This window comes from Sylvia atricapilla, chromosome Z (assembly GCF_009819655.1).
Source record: "Sylvia atricapilla isolate bSylAtr1 chromosome Z, bSylAtr1.pri, whole genome shotgun sequence".
Lineage (NCBI taxonomy): Eukaryota > Metazoa > Chordata > Aves > Passeriformes > Sylviidae > Sylvia > Sylvia atricapilla.
In genome coordinates, this window is record NC_089174.1 from 72,630,988 (window position 1) to 72,649,793 (window position 18,806).

Sequence of the window (18,806 nt, forward strand, 5' to 3'; positions counted from 1 at the left end):
GAAACAAGATATGAAGAAAGTATGTTTTATTGAAAACACTCATCAAATATTCCAAAGCCATGCATCCTCTGTATATTCCAAGCTACTTTCTTGCTAATCAGCATTCACAATAGAAAGATTCAGGTTTTGTAGAGGTAGCAATTTCCCTATTAAACCATCATTAATTATTGTGTATGCTTTCATAGCATTTTTCTTTTCATGAATATTCTCTTCTTCATCCAAGAATCCTCCAAACAACTGGGTTGACTTCCATTCAATTAATCAAACATTAGAAATGCTAGGCTATAGGCAGAAAAGTTATACAAGTTTAAGTGGTATGTTACTAACTGATACAGATTTATCAAATTCAGCACTTTTATAAGCAATGATCAACATTACACCAAGATTAAACTTGTTTCATCCCATCCTCTTTTTGATTCTGACTCCGAGTTGTTAACACTACTTCTCACTTCACAATGATTTTATTGATTTAGTAGGATTTTGCAGGCTGTAGCATTATTTATTAGTGGACCTTCTTACTGTATCTAAGAGCCACAAAAGTTAAGCATACTAATCTGTTACTTGAAAATAAAGCAGTTACTATCTGTATATCACATTTTTGATGTGGAATGATTCTATCACATTGCTTAGGAGTAAGTTTTGCTTGCATATGATTTGTATCCCCAGGTTAGAAAAAAACCCGAAAACCTCAGGTTTTGAATATATTGTCTTTTTAGTAAAAAAAGATTAAGATATCTCTCTTGTTTTTCTTCTGTTCTTGATTGCAAAACATCAGACAGGAGCCCCTAGATCATAGTTTATGCTCCTGTCCTCACAAATGCAAGCAGAATGTTAGAAGAGAAACAAGAAAGACAAATTAATCAGGAATGCAGACACCTTCCCAGTGGAACTGAAAAACAAACTAGGGGCCAATCAAATTCTTTTAAATCATTGCGCTTTTCGCTGGTGGAATTTGACAGGTATTCTAAGAGCACTGCTCTGAAAATACACTGCAATATTTTAACTCCCCACACCTGTCAGTATGGTTTTGAATTGAGGACAATAAAACACTTAATCTGTTCATTTTTCTGCTCTTGCAATTCCATGAACTGAGTTGGTGGGATTCCCTTGTTTCTGGAAGATGCTTAGTTTGTTTTTCAGGATCAGTTCCTTGCCTTTTCCTGTCACTGTCAGGTGTCACTAGTTTCACTTGCTCCTGCTGCTGGTGAGCGTCAGGCAGCAGAGAGCAAACGTCACTGTCAAGACTCAGTGATGTCCTCTGCTGCCAGCTGCCCATGTCACCTGCAAGAATTTGGTAGTGCCCCACGACATTGTCAAGTGACAGAATTCCCTAGCTCTTCAAACAAAAGGTGTCGACAATGACAGGATCAGCTGCTAGAGGCTAAGTCTGATCCTGTCTGCCAATTTCAAGTTAACTGGTTTTTGCAGATATTTTTCCCTTTCTTTCGTAGTTTTTTATCTTGTGCAATTTCCACAATTTCTCCTGGAGGAGCAGTGTCTACGTGTTCCTGACTACCTATCTGATCATGTCTGTGGCGGCCTAACAGCCTGTGAAGCCAGCCGCTGTGAGAAGGATGTCTCTCAATTTCGGGAGCTGCCTGGTGGTTCTCGTGTTTGTGATCACGACTGCCCGTGTGATGGTGGCGGTGGTGGTGGTGGCGGTGGTGGTGGTGTCCATGTCTGTGCAGGTTGGGATGGGAATGCTGCTCTGTCGGCTTGGGTTCTGTCTCTGACAGCTCTTCACCTGCTTTTTTAGTGAAGTTTTCACATACGCTGTCAATATCAGGTTCCTGCAAAACAAACACATTAAATATAGGGCATTGATTTCAATTAAACCAGTTGTAAAATATTAACTAAGATTTTTGCAGAGCATGAAAGGCACTTTTAAGTTATTGGTGCTATTTTGCTGAAGAATGTATGAACATACCAAAAATAGCCTTGTGTTGTCACAGAACTGTCCACTAAACAGGGCTTTTTAGCAATTATAATTTCAGTAATTGCTAATAACAAGTATTCTTATCCTAGATCCTACATCTGACCTGTCTGTAGAGCCAGAATGCTGCACGATGAGATCAAAAATTATTATTCTCATTGAACTTCCACGACTACGTATCTACATTTCTTGATAATTCTTAAAAAGTATTTCTGATATTGAATGATACATTAAAAAAGATACCCTTGATTTATAGCAGTAATAATAATTTGTCACTTTGAATTATGACTTTTTAAAAATAACTTTTGTAGACTGTGATTAAATGCAAACTACAGTTAATATTAATGCAAGCCAGCTTGAGTTTGATTCCCAGATTTTAAAAGACTACTCATTTTTTATGTACTTACCCATTCCACAAAACTAGAGTAGTTAATTGCTCACTACCTCTATATAGCTCTACAAACAGAATTACCCTCCAAGATTTCTGACAATTATTTGTATTTCTATTTCTGACAATTATTTGCATTTCTATCAAGGACAGGAATTCAGATAATCAACATTCTATAAGAAATCTAATCTAATTCACTTGGAAAAAAACTAAAGGTATCTGTCAAGATGCATGAAAGGTGTAAATTCTAAATTGTATCCTTTTGGATTAATCACACTGAAATAATTTTTTAAAATACCAATCAAATCCAGTTTTCTTTTCTACTATAGACAGAATGAGACAAGAAAATACCGTGTAAGAGCAGTTTCCACACTTGTTTTCACAGTATGCAATCTTAATAGATTCTTCCACATACTGAAAGTGCAGGAAGGAGTAGGGCAGACCCAGATGATAGACTAGACGGCCGCATCTAAGGAGAGAAAGAACTCTGTGGTTACAAATACCTACAATTAAACCTCTCTTCTTATGATACCTCACTTTACTTGCATCAATCAACCCACACTGTACAGTTCCATGGTCAGTGTTTCTGATCCTGTTCACAGGCAAATCCAGTATCTTCCTTACAAACACTTGCCCACTCACCAGCACTGGCCAGTATGTGAATCATGATTTCTGGCTGATATGGTCTTTGCACTGCCAGAAGCCTCTCCTGTAGTGGAACTTAAGACTGGCAGAGGTGCACTCTTTACAAATCCATAATAATGAGAACAGTTGGGATAATGAGAACAGTTGTTTGCATAATGATTGTTGCATCCTTACCAAGTGCTTTAATGCAACCTAAGGTATTTTGACTGGGGTGGGCACTGCGGCGCACCTGCATTACTGATTTATTGTGCATGAGGGGATGGTTACGGTGCTTGCTTTCCACACATCTGCACTTGAGTCTTCTGATATGCACTTGACACACAACTGATCTGCTCAAAGGAGCTGGGTAAATACTGAACGTGTACACAGGCAGCTCGTTCAGTGTCAACACACGGTGCCCTGGCCTTAGCTCCCCACGTGTGAGCTGCATGTTTACAACCAGCAGCATGCAAAGCTTTCATGGCTAAGGCACAACAAGGACACAGACTCCTAAAGCCATAATGGATCATAGCCATGCTAGTGCTAAACCAATTCATAATGTACACATATCCTGTGTGTTGGCAGCACAGAACTGGTCAACCTTCCAAATGCACTGGGAAAGGTGTCTGGGCCCCCTCCCAGACAAAATACAGACTTGTTCTGTTTGAATGTTGTATGACATTGGCTTTCCTTACTTGGGCTCATTTGCTGCTCTAACAGTCAATATCATTCATTCCATTACTAGTTTCATCCCACAAACCTCATGTAGCTAATTCATTTAAATTCATCACATTACAGAAAAAGAGTAGCTTTCTAACTCTGTATTGAGTTTATATATGGTTTAATATGAATTTCGAATGTTCATTACAGCAATATAAAGTAACTAGGATAGACATGTTTCAAATGTAGGATTTTTCAAGTAACTACTATCACATCAAAATTCAAAAATTGGGATTTCAATTACAGTTCCTACTGGCACTGCCAAAATATACTTGTGGCAGAATCTTATATCAAAAAGCAATTTACTCCTGGATTTTTAAATTTGACCTAAAGACTAATTTTTCCTTATGTCTACATGGCATTTTTAGCAACCCTCATCAAAGAGTTTCCATGAGATAAAAGATTCTACTTTGACGTGATAGGATGTAATCAGAAAATATCTGAAAATAAAAACACTATAAAATCATGAACATGTTACCAAATTTTACACTCACTTATGTTCATCTCAATCCATGGCATTATAATTATAAAGAAAAAAAATTATTCCAAAATTACTTACGCAAAAGCAGACTTTGCTTTTGTAACATTGTTTTTCCAGTAAATACTAGCACTTTACTTAGTTCAACTTAGAAACTCAGCATGATGTCTTTGTTATTTGAACATCAATTAAATAATACAGAGATTTACAAATCACTACTCAAAATATATACAAATATTTTTCCATGTTTTTCTGTAAGCACACACCTGTCATAGATGAGAAAGTCATCCTTGTTTCCATTTAAAGTAGTCCAGACATCCTCTTGCTGGTCATCTTGCTGGTATACAGTAATGTAGTCTGAAACACGTTCTTTTAGTAGGTGAAATTCCCTCCGGGATTGAGGTCCCTGATGGTTGACAACCACATACGAGATGTTGACCAATCCTTCATTCTCTAACTTTACTCGCAGGTCCTCCAAACTGGCGGGAAGGTAAAGAAGCAAGACCATGAATCATTAGAAAAACACGAGATTTGACATGCTTTTGCTCCATCTTGCATTTATTACAGCTGTATGATATCGTCCTTTTCATTTGGATATTTCCTATGGAATTGCTCTAGAAAACTTTTATTTTTCAGTTGCGGGAAATAGTCTAGAATGTGGAAGATTCTTTAAATTTTTTCTAAAATGTAAGAACCAAAACCAACTACCTTGAAGGCCAAACACAAAGCCCAATTTTAACTTTGACAGAACCAGATTTACCACTATGTTCTTAAATCCAGTTCTTAATAAACTTGCAAAGCCTATTATGACATGTAAGTTGTGCAGCCTAGAGGGGCAAACTAAGGTATTATCACTGTGACTAAAATCTAAATGTGAAACTGGTACTATGAATTTTTAAGCCAAAGTAATTTCACAATCCCTAAATGAATCAAAGATATAAGATTCTTGTCTGAATCAGCTTGAAATTATTTTATTACTATTGTTACTGACATGATAGCTAATTATTTGCAAGGAGTAAATTCTAGAAAATAGAGCATCAGTGTCCCAGGTCTTGGATGAAAATCTAACACTGATGACTTCCTTGAATGCTTCATCCATTTTTTTTTGAAAGGACAGTATTGACCTTAACTTCTGGATTTTTCAAATATATGTAGGTTGAACACAGGCTGAAAAGCCACATAAAAAGCGTATGTTTTGATTTATTATTTTCCCCTACAGATTTTATGTAAGATATCAGTGATCACAGATCTCTCTATTTCAGGTTATATAACCATGTTGAAGAATTGTGATGTTTCTTGGTTTCACCATTTTTGGTACATTAATCATCTGTTGCTGTTTCTGTCAGGTGTTCCTGTGGTTTGGGTTTCATTAAGGTCAAGTTGATCATATTATTATGTTGTAAACAGAATTTGGAGAAGATGATCTGTCAGTCAGAAGTAGGTCAAGAGATAAAGAATCTTACCCACTGGCACAGAACCCTTCTGCTGATAGTGAGCCAGGTCACTGGGTCACACATGCCAGTTGTGATGGTGGCATTTGGGGCAGCTAGAGTTCATGGAGTGCATCTGTGGCAGGGCATATGCAGCATTCTCAGCTGGATAAAAATACTGGGACGAGTTTCATGCTTACCTGGAAGCCTGCCGCAGGCACAATAATCAACTAGCCTGGAGGAGAGCCACCACTGTCACCGACCCTCTGGAGTTCCACATTGGGTCCTCCTCCCCAATATGCCATTCTGGGGGCTCCTGGCAGTGCTGGACCTCTGTCCCTCCTCCTGGGAGGAGACAGAGGGCCAGAACTAGCCCCAGACCTGCCCACATGGCTGGGCTTTACCTGAGAACAGAGCAAATAAACAAAGTAAGGCAAATGTCTAAACATAGTTCAGACTCTGAAATTCCCATAAGAAAACACAGCAGCATATTGGCTCCATTCATGTAAACAATACAAAAGAAAACAAAACAAAAAAAAAAAACCAACCAACCACCACCACCAACAACAAGGAAAAAAAACCAACCAACCAACCAACCAATCAACCAACCAAAAAAAAAAACCAAAAAAACCAAAAAACCCCCAAAAAAACCCCAACACAATCCCCTGTAAGAATAAATTTGACCTCTTTGTTAACTGCTCAGTTCCTTCGGATTTTCAGTGGAGTTCCTCTACAATAGAGGGAGGTATTTTTTCTTTGTGGTGCTTGAAGGTTTTTGTGGGGGTTTTTGTTACTTTTTGTTACTGTGTTTGAACAGCTACAAAGTAAACATTCAGAATAACTGGAAATTTTTTAGTACTATTAATCAGACTAAGTTATTTCTTCCTCTTTGTAATTTTTTTTTTATCATTTTTAACACTTCAGTGATTTTAAAGTGGCCTTGTTTGTTGTGTTTTGAAATCAATTGTGATAAGCCCATTTATGTCAGGAAGAATCTAGACTAGTTCACTCCAGATTCCACAGTAATTCCACTGTTTTAAAAGCACACACATCAAAATAGATTTCAATACACAGTAAGTACTACAGAACATTGCAGAAAATAAAAATTACTTCAAAATTTTTACAAGTCAGTTTGGAGTATCTGGATCCCATTGAGAAAAATCTATGAAGAAGTCAGGCACTACAAACAATTTTGCAAAAACCAGAAATGAAAACTGAATTTCAGGATTCCTCAGATCTTACAAAATATCACATCCATACATAGTTCAGTTGATGTTTATGAAAGTCAGTGCACAAACGAAATTCTATCAATTACCTTTTCATTTTTTTCAATTCATATCTCAATTTTGGCTTAAATACCCATTATCAAGAAATATTTTAAATTATAAATGTATAATATTATAAAGGTGCTTCCCAACATGTGCTAGGTTGTGGAATTGTACAACTTTGCCACTTACATCGAAGCCTGACAGTGACCACAGAATAGTTTGGAAACAATTAATAATATATGTTCCATCCATCTTGTCATAGCCTAAAGGATTAATAATAACTGACCATTTAAAACAAGAGCCATTTGTTGCTGCATTTGTGAAATCCAGCTGTCCCTGACATTTCTTTCCTCACATTCTAGGTAAAGTACTTTGAAGACTAAAATATGGTTCAGTATATACCAACACAGCCTTTTTGCACTCTTCCCACACGTCAGGAAAGCAGCCTGCCTTTATATCCATAATAAACACATGAGACTCTCATGACATTTTGATATCCTTCCTTGCCTTTACAGCAGCCTTCTGTAGCACTGGCATGCAGCGCCCAGCAACAACTGTCCGTCCTGTGAGCTGCAGGAGAGCCATGTCCTGCCTTATACTTACTTCTCTTCATATTTCAACTTTCCACTTGGTTTCCAATGGAAATTTCCACAGTCAGCCTTTTCAGTCAAAGAAAAAAGTGAATACTCTGCCAAATCTTAAGTCAAGAAGCTCTTTCAGAGCAAACCCAGCACACTTACCCTGTCCTCCTCCCCCTTCTTGGCAGCTCTGCCTCGCTCCGCTGCAGAAGAAAACAGTGAGGGGAAAAGAGCTGTGGTATTTATATGGCTCCTGTTTATCTCACTTTGCAGATACAGTTCAAAGTTCAGGGAGCTTTTTCTGAACAACCCGCAAGCAAAGGAAACCCCTTGAGCAAAAGTACCTAAAATATTTTTCCATTAACTAATCCCAAGTGGAAACCATTTATCGTGCATGATAGCAAAGTATTTCTACAATCATGACTTAAAATATCTTGTTGTGCAGTTTGTCAGCCACCCCAGTCAGCTGGAAGTAGTGGTACAGTCAGAGGAGGGGGATGGGCCGAGGAGTAATTATTTTCTGAACACAGTGGTAACCACAGTGAGAGGGGGGAGGTACTTCTCTATTTACAAAAACGCTGAGCTGGCAGGTTTTTTCTCATGTGCTTTATCTGATATTTGCCTTAGAGAATATTGTGCTCTGTCTGAGGGCATGTGCATACTGAGCTCCTTTGGCCCAGCTGCCCTTGAGTGTATCACTCTGCTTTCAAACTTTTCTCTGTAGAACCTTCCAGTTCTTTAGCTTTGTTAGAAGTTAGGGCCCAGAACTTCAGACATTTAAATCAACGTAGCTACATGAAAGTCATGAAGCTCCAGCTGCCAGCAGTAGGTACCTGAGCCTCTGTATTTCACTGTAATGGTTTCTTAAATCCAGGATCACCGAGGTATCTGTGGACATCCAGGTTAAAGTCTTTCTGTACATTCTTTCCTTGGTGAAAGAATTGTTAATGCATGATGTGTTTTATTTCAACAGCAGTTTGCCTTGCTTTGATTTCCTTCAATGTACGTGTTACCTGTGTTTATGGGGAAATCAATGTTTAAAAATTGGTGTGCCCTCACAGATCAAGGTGGTGAGCTTGATAATGCTTAGATCTATGGCCTAAGGCCATCTTCCGCACAGATAAGCACTTTGCTTTAGGCTGGATGCAAGAAAGGGAACAGCTGACCTTGAGGGTTTATGCTGTAGAAGTCCTATGCACTTCCTTTCCACTAGTCAGTGGAAAGAATGAGAAAAAACTGAACTTTTGTTTAGTAGTCTTGAAAACACAATGCAGGAAACAGACAGACTTCATACTAGACCTGAAGTTTTCTTAAGAAGTGGAGTGTGCTTGTATTCCTTATATTGTTAGGGAAACATATCTGGTATTCTTTGTTGGGTTGGTACCAAACCCACATATCTGCCATAGTGCCCTTTACTGTTCCAACTGATAGACAATTTGCTCACCTCCTGTCTCAGGTGTGGGGGTTGATTCTCAGTGCTATAAAATCCTGTAAGGTTGTCTGAAAGTATTTGGTGTACATCATACCCAACTCTTGCATGATCACAGAGGCTGCCAACAAAAATCAGGCAGGTAGAGCTCTGTTAATAGGGCTAATGAAAGTAATGCAGCTCATTGGTGACTGACAGTTGTTCTCTTGCCAATTATAGTAACACAGGTGGAGACACTCTCAAAGGAAGAACAATACTCCATCTCCATTTCCTTTGAAAAGAGTATGTGGACAAGGTTTGATTAACAAGTGCTGAACCTATAAACTATATGTAATATCACCGAGTGCTGCTGAGACATGCAGCTCACAAGCACTGAAGAACTCATAGTTCAGACACAGAGTAAACTGAGCTGAAGCAGCTATCATAGAAAGCAAGTACCTTGCTGTGGAAAGCACACTGAGGATGGAAAAGGACAGTGGTCACTATGGGAAAGTTAGTATTTCCTTCCATACAATATACAGAGACACTGGCAGACTCTCAGTTGCCTTACTGAGAGGTGGGAAGCACCTGTTGCTAGCAATTATCACTGTGACAATAAATACTACATGTAGTATTATTTATTATTATATTTATTATAAACCTTATAATATTAAGATGACTTCAACTATGTTCACAGTGATAAGCCATAAGCATTGTACTTTTTAACATTCACACTAGCTGAGATCATTGTTCTGCTTCAATACTGAGGCAAAAGTATTTATTGAGGAAAAACGTTCCTCTGTCTTAAAGCAAGTGGTAGGAAATATTATAATCTTGGTTGTAGATTAAGGTAGATCTAATTAATTTGGTTTAGAAATGTATAAGATAAATATGTTTAAACTTCAGTCTGAAACATTAATGTTTCTGAATGGAAAAAAATCCACTTCCACAGGAGTTTTAATGAACATAGATAAAGCTGGTAATGATTGTCAAACTAACAGTCTAGGAGTCTAACCAATCAATTTCTTACATTAATCTCCTTTTTGTTTATAGGCTTCTGTAGCCCTTTGTTTATAGCATGTAAAGAAATAATCATCTTAAGTAGTAATTTTTGTTTTCTTTGCAAGTATTTTCTTAGCTGTTAAATTTGGTCCAATCTCACGGCAGGAGGCAAATTATGAACTCTAATTTGGACAAGCCCTCAGTTTCAAACAATAATTTTTTTAATGATCATCCTGTTTCTGTTCACTTTCTTTCTTCTTTGAGGGAGGATAATAATTCTGGTGGAAATAACAGCCCCCTTCCTTTCTTACTGAATATAAGCTTTGCCCTTTTCTGACATGTTCCAATCTTTTCAAAGCATCAGAGCACAGAAATGTCATTTGTTGTTTCTGTTATCTAGATTGGTCAGGTACATATTTCTTGGAAAAAACACCCCCAAAAATTAAAACCCTAACAGAAAGCCATAGTCCCAAAGGACAAGGAGCTGTGGCTGTCAGAAATTACAGTCTCATAATGCCTGCTGAGGAGATCTGTAGTGTGCAAATAACATAAGGATGGGGCAGAACACAGATTTCAGTATGAACCCTACTGTGAGGCCTTAGGACTTCAGTGCCTGTTTTGCTCTTGTGACTGAAGGATGTCACAAACCCAGAATTCAAAGTCCACTTGCAAATCTTAATTCTCTACTGGTTCCTCTCTGTCTTCTCTGACAATTGTGTCAACTCAGGGTAGTTACTCATACTTTATGGTGGAAGATACTGCAACAGCAGCAGGCTGTTAGACCTACTTAATGCTTACATAAAGAAATTTCCATCAGTTTATGAGGCCTTAGACTTGAAAAAGTGCTGTAAAGAAAAGGGTCACTTAAGTGAAGGGCAAACAGATACACTGAAGTAAAGTAAATCACAGCAAAAGGTAACTAAATGCTTACATCTCAGAATTCAAAGGAAGGAACTAAAGCTGACATCTTCTGATGCAGGCCTAAAGATTGTTTAATTGAACAAAGGAATAGCTGATACATGCAATTGTCCACTTACAAGCAAAATGAGACTTAAAGGAGCCCTGATCTAGGAGCAAAATGTTTGGGTTTTCTGCTTGGAAATTCCATTACAATAATGAAGTACCTTTCTTTACTTGAACCTATCTCTAGCACACTGTAACTAAGGGAAATATTTTATCAGCTGTGTCCTCAATCACAATCATTGCACAGATTACAAATGCAAACAGACCCTATCTATTCTAAGTTCCTTATAGGCTCTGTTTACTTTCTGCATTTATCCTGCAATAATTCTATTAGTCCACAAATTCTCCAAATCACCACAGTGAACTTAAAACCAGTGGACCTCTTATCATCAGAAGGAAGAAAAATTTGCTGATGATACCCAAGAGGTAGTTCAGAAGATCATAGCTGTAGGAAATCTTCCGTGTTTTTGTATTTTTACTGGTGTATTTAGTAATACCTGGCAGTCTTGTTATCCACAGAATAAAACTGAAAATTCCTTCAGTTCGGTGTGACTCTGCTGTGGCTCCTTGTGCTTGGCATAGTAAACCAAAAATCCAATGTAGTCCTGCACTGCCCAAAGCAGGGTATCTGTACAGATCTCATGTCCCACACAATTATCCTCATTCTAGAGGAATGAGGCAGTTGCATCAGGAATTCAGCAGGCAGCTTTAAGCTCTCCAATACAATTCACTGAGAAATCACATAAAATGGTTAACATTCACTCTAGCTGAATGTGGACCAATGAACACACAGAGTTAAACAAACCTCTCTATTACACTGCATTCAGACATTTCTCTTCACATTAACAGATCAGGCCTCTAAGAAAGTGTAACTGTAACCAAAACCTCAGAAGTACCATTCGCAATACATAAAATTCCTACTAAACTCTTTATACACTCCTTAAAAATACTCCTTAGGAGATGTGGAGGAAAATTATTCATCAGCTAAATTTCACAGCAGTTCACTCCAGGTGACTAATTTTAAACACTTCTCATCAGAAATACCTGTACAAGCAAGCGGTTGTTAATGATTTACACCAGGTCACATGGGCACAGTTCTCTGCACTGAACCCTAGCCACAGAATAGAAGTTAAGACAACCCAGTACATGGGATTCACTGACCATTTACAGTGAACCTGACGGGAAGTTCAAGTCTGTCCTTTGCTTATCTGTTGTGAAATACATTAAAACTGAAGTGAAAACTGGCCCCAGCTAATGAGTAAGGGATGTTTGTATATAAAAAAAATTCTCTTTCAAGAATTGTTGAACTGTGATTAAAAAATAGATTATGTATTTTTAGTTAAATTTCTTTTTGCAGCTCTGTGTTGCTCTCTTTTCCTGATAATACAGAAGTGGCTGTGAACGTCATGGTCTGCAAGAGATGTTAGGAGCATTTATGGGCACATTCAGATATCTGAGTGTAAGATGGAGGTCGTTTTACATAGAATGGAGTCTGACAAACTAAAACACTGATAGTTTCAAATACATGATATTGACAGTTGATGGTTGATGATACTTCTTTTCAAATAGGAGGAGCATGGGTGGCCACAAAGATTCTGAGGAGGCTGGAATACCTCAGCAGCAAAGACAGGCTGAAAGATTTGGGGTGAAGAAGAGAAGGCTCCAGGAACACCTCACAGTGCTCTTTCAGTACCTAAGAGGGCTGAAAAAAGAGACAGAAGGACTTTTTACATGGGCAGGTAGTCACAGGGCAAGGGGCAACGGTTTAAAACTGAAACAGGGAAGGTTTAAATTAGATGGTAGCCTGACTTAATGAAAGTGAACTCGATAATCTTTATGGTCCCTTCCAACCAAAACCATTCACATGATTCTGTGATTCTATTATATGCTCTAGCATTAAAGCATTTAGCACTTCCAGAAGGTTTCCAAGTTTTTCCTATCTCATGAAAACTTCACATTTTTCCTGAAATTTACAATTATTAACTAACATAAAGTTATTTTTATGTATTTTGGATGAAATATATATAAGTTCTAAATGAATGTTCTTATAATCTTCTGATATTACAGTCCTGTATTTTGCTTTCCACAGGTGCAGTTGTTCAAAGTAACAATGAAGGTGAGGTAAAATTTTGAATTCAAAACATTACTTTTGTGTAACATTGATAATTGGCTGGGAAAGACCAGAGACATTGTATCTGACAAATGTATGAGCCATATCTTGACACTGATAGTGAGTCTTCCTGTTCTTACAGCTTTGGACTCCCAGCCTTTGGAAAAGGCAAAATTAGAGTAGTAGAACTGCAACTGCACTCCAGAAAAAAAGGATGCAGAATGCAATGCAGAGGAAGTAACTAAGTGTTTGAAAGAAAGAGAAGTGAGAGAAGATTTGATGACATTTTGTTTGAGGACATGTTTGGAAGTCACCTGCACAAGCCATCACACTACTACATATCACTACAAATAACAAAGACATGGGAAAATCTGCTCTGCAAAATTCAAGCAGACACTATTGGTTGTTTTTACAAAGTTATCATGATTTCTTAATTTCACATGCATTTGAACGGACTTCTTGGGTCATCTGAGAATTCACACTGAACAGACTTCGTATCATGTTGTCTAAAGGCAATAACAGCAACACCCACTTTTGTGTCTCCTCATCCCATTTCAAATGCATTGGCTAAACCTGTGGAACTTGAAAGGTGAGTAAGTCCTGGTCCCATCAAGAAACAGTCATGATAATGACTCAATAGCTCTCCAGTCTGTGGGGGTTTGCATGGAGGCTCATTTATGAGGACTCATGAAGAACTACAGCAGAGGTGAATCCCAGGTTGGCATTTTACTTTGGTAAGTCCTTATCTCTACCTGACCTCTAATTTAATTTTTTAATGTCTGCCTCTTGGCAGGAAGACATTAATAATATTATTAATGTATGCCTTATATTATTTACTATGATTCACATATCAGGCTCATAACAGTCTTAAGGATTGTTTTTAAGGAGGTGCAGTATCCCCCATAGAGTCCAGAGTCTGCATCCCACATCCTTCCTTGACCATCAGCATTTTATCCAGCCTGTTAAACCACAAGCTGATATTTTCTGACCTTTTTCTTGTTGGGGGAAAAAAAAAAAAAAAAGTTTCTGCTGATCCTGCATCAAAATCCTTGCCAGATTTCCTGTAAAAGCTCAAAAAAAAAAAGGAAATAAAATAAGACTGCGAAGTAAAAAAAAATTAATGATTTAAGATTCATGGCAGTGAAGTTGCTGAACATTCTCTTCAGCTAACAGGCATTCAGGAGGAGAGACAGACCAGAAAACCAAAGGCAAAAGTGATCCCATGACTGCACTAAGTAATAGTTAATAATAAATGCTCTATGATTGTATTCCCCTTTTTGCAAAGGCTTGTTGCCTGTAAATATTGTTAACTTTTGTTCATTCTTTAACAAGGCGTTTGCCTACGTAAGTTACAAAATACAAAACTAAAGGACAGTGAGGATTTTCATTTGTCCTGAAGCCAACATGGGACTTCAGTCTCCACTGTTCAGGCAAATCATTATGCAGTCAGCAGCTCTGGCACTGTTTGAGGCTTACAATGTGGATCATGTGTGAGGTTGGCTTTAAGAACTGAAGTGACACAGCACACAGAAGCTGGGTGGTCTTCCAGTAGAACATATGCTTTGGTAGCTGCTCCACCTGCAAGTCTGCAAAGTGAGTACTCACATTATAAGTGAGCACTCACATTATAATCAGCACATTGCTGGTCAACGTGACACAGAACACACATCTTGCATAGACAGAAGATGCACTTGATGGATGGAAGACTGTGCCAGAAAGAAAAAAGTCCTGTTCTGAAAACAACATTCCTCTAGGCAACAGGAAGAATTCTAAGTTGCCCAGCTTTCCAACTTTTTTATTGCTCTTAATCTTATCTTAATTGCATGTGGAATGACTCCCTGACTGTCTCCAGGTTCTGGAGTAACGTTTATAGTAAACATTTTATGCCCCTATCAGCCATACATAATTTTGCACAACGATAGTATGATTCATAGCTCTACATTTTTGTAGGAAGATTACCTGACCTGAAAGTGGAGTAATCTAAAATTATCTGTTAATGTTTCTGCATGTATAATACATGGAAGTACAGTTGTGAGCTAGGTCAAAACATTTCCTTACAATTCAGCTTTAACCCCTTCCAGGCTCTGTAGATTTTCAGGGATTGTGAAAGAGAGTCACAAAAGCCACTACATTTCAAGTCCTAATGTGCTTTCCACTGGTGCTTATTAAAAAACCCTACAAAGCAAAAATACTTTTGCAGTTGAAGTTAAAGATTTGGCTGTGAAATATCTGGGTCACATCTGAAGAGGTACTAACTAAACATATGAAATCTGTAATAATAATGTCTGTGTATGTATTTCTATTCATGATGCACAATGCGTACCCATACAAAAAATGCATTTGTATTTTAAGAATAAACACAGAGATTAACTTTTTAACAGAGATTTTCTTTAAGAGGTTTTCAAGACAAGTATTGACCTCTACAAGGCCTGCTGAATTTATATTGGAAAATGATGTTCCAACACAACCCATACTTAATATGTATGATCCTATATTATAGGATTAAAAGAAAAAAAAGTGAAGTAGTTAACATCTAATTTCTTTAGGCATGTTTCCTGTAATCCTGCAGAATCCAAATCACTATGGTTTATGAAACTGAGGGATAATAAATTGCTGGACTTGCTTCTTCCTCTAGATATTTAAAATTATATAAAAGAACATATTTAGATAAGAACTAGAATTCAACTACCATTGCTTGCAGTGTTCAACAGACACTGATCTCCCTGATTTCACTGGTCAGCTGATCTTTCTAGGGCCACAAAAATATGAAACTTGTAAACAGTAGATAAGACTTGGCATGGAGCTCATACATCAGCAGATAATACTGACTAGCTATAAATGCACATCTTGTCCTAGCTGGACATTTCCTCTGAAAATAGAAAGATAACAAAGGAACAGGCTGACACATTTGTGTCACAGCAGTAAGATTTAAATACTTGTTTACATCAATCCACAATTCTACACATTATAGCTTGCATTTTGTACCATCGTCTTAGCTTCCATTATCTCCTTATATCTTCCCTTCATTCTGGAAATAATAAAGAAATAAGGAGGATTAGCAGAAAAGCTCTCTGTCAGAAGCACAATCCATGTTTATTTTCCTTTAAAACTTTTTAAACAGACACTGATATTACTGCCCTTGGCATACCTATTAAAGGGGGTCCACAGAAATGTTTTCCTCTTGCAGAACAGCACACATCTGGCTTGCTCTAGGCATGATAGTAAAACCTTCTCAAGCACAGAGCAAGTCACTGTGCAATGGAGACATACTGACTCAACTGATACAGAGGAGATTTCTTGCAAATGATTGATAACATTACAGGAATGAGCAGTTGATTTTGTAACAGTTTCGCTAGTAGAAGAGACCAGCAAAGGCCACATTGCAGCTACTTGCATTCTGTACCAGCTTGGTGAATAATTTGGGTTTGATGTGGGAGATCTGGGTGTGCTATGAGTGCACTAAGCAGCTTTCAAAATCATTTCAGGAGCCAGTCAGGACGGTCCAGCAAGCTGGATGTAGATCAGAGGCTGCCAGGTGGATGGCCTCACATTAGGCAATCTAATGGTCCCTTCTGGCCTTCATTTATCATCTAAATCGTCTGCTTTTGTACAATAGTTATCTACTCAACGCTGCATATTAGCAGGCCTTCTGAATTCTTGATTTCAAATCTCCAGTTTATTAATCCTCCATTTCCTCAGACAAAGAGATGCTTATTAAAGACAGGAAATACATGATTCATCATTTTCTACTATTAGTTTAGTATTCTTTTTTGTCTGTTTGCTACTTCACAACTCCTTCTGGGAGAGGCTCACAATGCTCAGATTGGACAGAAGCTCTCAGCCATGTTCAGTGCTGCTGTGAGAGGCTGGAGCTAGAAGAGAACATCTACACTTCAGTAATTTTCCCAAACTCAGCTGAAGGTTATGTCCAGAAGAATTACCATGTTGTTTTAATTAATACAGGATTCTCTAGTATCATTGAGGTGATTCTGGAAAAGGAGAAAAACATAGGTAATTTTTAGGCATATACATAGCTAACACAGGTTGAACTAGAGATATTGATAAAGATACTTTAGATGTTTGGTTAACATATTCTTCCTTATGTAAATAAAACACACTATAAACCAGGCGGTTTTTAGACTTACTAAAACTAAATTGCAGTGTTTTGTAACAGATCTCTTGGAAATCTTAAGAGGCAGTGCTGGGAAACAACACACCCATCTCTGAGAAAGTAAAAGGAGAACATAAGAGTTACAGCTTAGTCAGTATAATTTTCTATTTGAAAAGCTGTTAGGACCAAGCATGGTCCATTTAAAACATTAGGTTCATTTAAAATCTTCAGCCTAGCCTCACAGTAAAACTAGATGGGGGAGGCCATAGGAAAAAAAAAAAAGAAATACAGTGGAAAATGCCATGGGGAAAAAAAAAGTAAATGGTCAGAACAAACCATACATTAATCCAAAACAAGCAAGCCACCAACACTGTATAGGTAGAAGGTGCTGGAATAGAAAATTTTTGTCTTGTACTCTGCTACAGTGATAGCTTTAGCAATATTTCTGTTTGGATTATAAACTATCAGAGATGCAGTTCTTCCACTAAAAAATAGATCTCTGCTAGTTTAAAATAAACTTTCATATATCTTTAAATTCAGGAGGCATCAACATTACTTACGTACTGTTGTGTACCAAAACACAAGAATGGGTGTGGCAGGCAACTCCTAGGTTGTAAATAACTGTCTGAGCAGACCTACTGACAAGAGCAATAATACTGTTATGTTAACAAGGCCATTAAGCAATAAGCACCATGGACAACGGACAGAGTTAATAAATGAGTCAGTTTTCAGAATTAACATGGGCAAGCTCATTAGAGCCACTTCATGAGGTTGTTCTTCTCTTGTCAGCTTCAACATAGAGTCTGTCAAAGGGAGGATAATGCTGTCTGTTCTGACAAGTTATATTATTATACTGGTTTATTTGGATGAGTACATTTTCATCTGGTGGCAGGACATGAAACCTGGATAACTAGGGGTGCCCTGAAGACTCCAGTGTAGAAAAGAAACCCGAGTTTCATATTGTCAGCGCTCAGCCAGGATGGCAGAGGGACTGGTAGCAGCCAGTGCTATACACTTGGTGTCTTTTCCTAAGGTGCCTCAGCCAAATAGTCCAGGAGCTCTGTTGGAGCTGCAAGGTACTGTCTGGGTCTTCCCTTCCTCAGCTGTGGAGACCTGAAGCTGGAGGGGGCACAGCTGGGCATCATTTCCATTTTGAGTGAGCCTTGCTGGGCACCATTTCCCTTTTGACTTTTCAGCTTTTAATGCCACTTTATGATACCCATTTTGGGCACAGCTCAATCTGAATTATAAAGTAACAGGCTGTTATAGAACCACATGGAAGAGTGGCTGTGTTATGGAGTCGAGGGGCATGGGATGAAGAGAATCCTGTGGGTATGAGTCCTGCCTGTGAGGGTGTATGTGGCCCTAACACCACCTGCCTTCCAAAATGTTGTGGCATGCTAGGCTAAGGAAGGCACAGCAATGCAACTACATTGCACACCTGCATCTAGAAGGGGAGACACAGGCATTCCTTGTCTGCAATGGGAACAAAGGTGACCAAGGGACTGGAGCATCTGTAATGAGGACAGGCTGCAGGAGCTGGGCCTGTTCAGCCTGAGGAAGAGACAGCTGAGAGGGGACCCCATCCTTGTCTGTCTGTGTCTGCAGGGAGGGGTCAGAGGGACCAGGCTCTGCTCGGTGGTGCCGAGCAACAGGACAAGAGACAATGGGAAGAAACTGGTGCAGTTGCACTGCAACAGTAAGTTCCACCTGAACATGGGGAAGAACTTTACAGAACAGGCGACCAAGTACTGAAACAGAAAACTCAGAGAGGCTGTGGAGTCTAACTTCCC

The 18,806-nt window shown here is 38.4% G+C and overlaps 1 protein-coding gene and 1 long non-coding RNA gene across 2 annotated transcripts; both read right to left on the reverse strand.

The window, feature by feature from the left end:
* Window positions 1-11: 11 nt before the first annotated feature.
* Window positions 12-7,704, reverse strand: SELENOP (selenoprotein P). Its single transcript, XM_066339445.1, has 5 exons — window positions 7,582-7,704; window positions 5,774-5,977; window positions 4,410-4,622; window positions 2,673-2,790; window positions 12-1,790 (listed from the first exon to the last, which is right to left on the reverse strand). The coding sequence occupies exons 2-5, from the start codon at window positions 5,962-5,964 to the stop codon at window positions 1,125-1,127; spliced, it is 1,188 nt and encodes a 395-aa protein (XP_066195542.1). The 5' UTR covers window positions 5,965-5,977; window positions 7,582-7,704; the 3' UTR covers window positions 12-1,124.
* LOC136374189 (uncharacterized) lies at window positions 5,350-5,743 on the reverse strand. Its single transcript, XR_010745851.1, has 2 exons — window positions 5,607-5,743; window positions 5,350-5,495 (listed from the first exon to the last, which is right to left on the reverse strand). It is a non-coding gene; the product is annotated as an uncharacterized lncRNA (long non-coding RNA).
* Window positions 7,705-18,806: the final 11,102 nt, after the last annotated feature.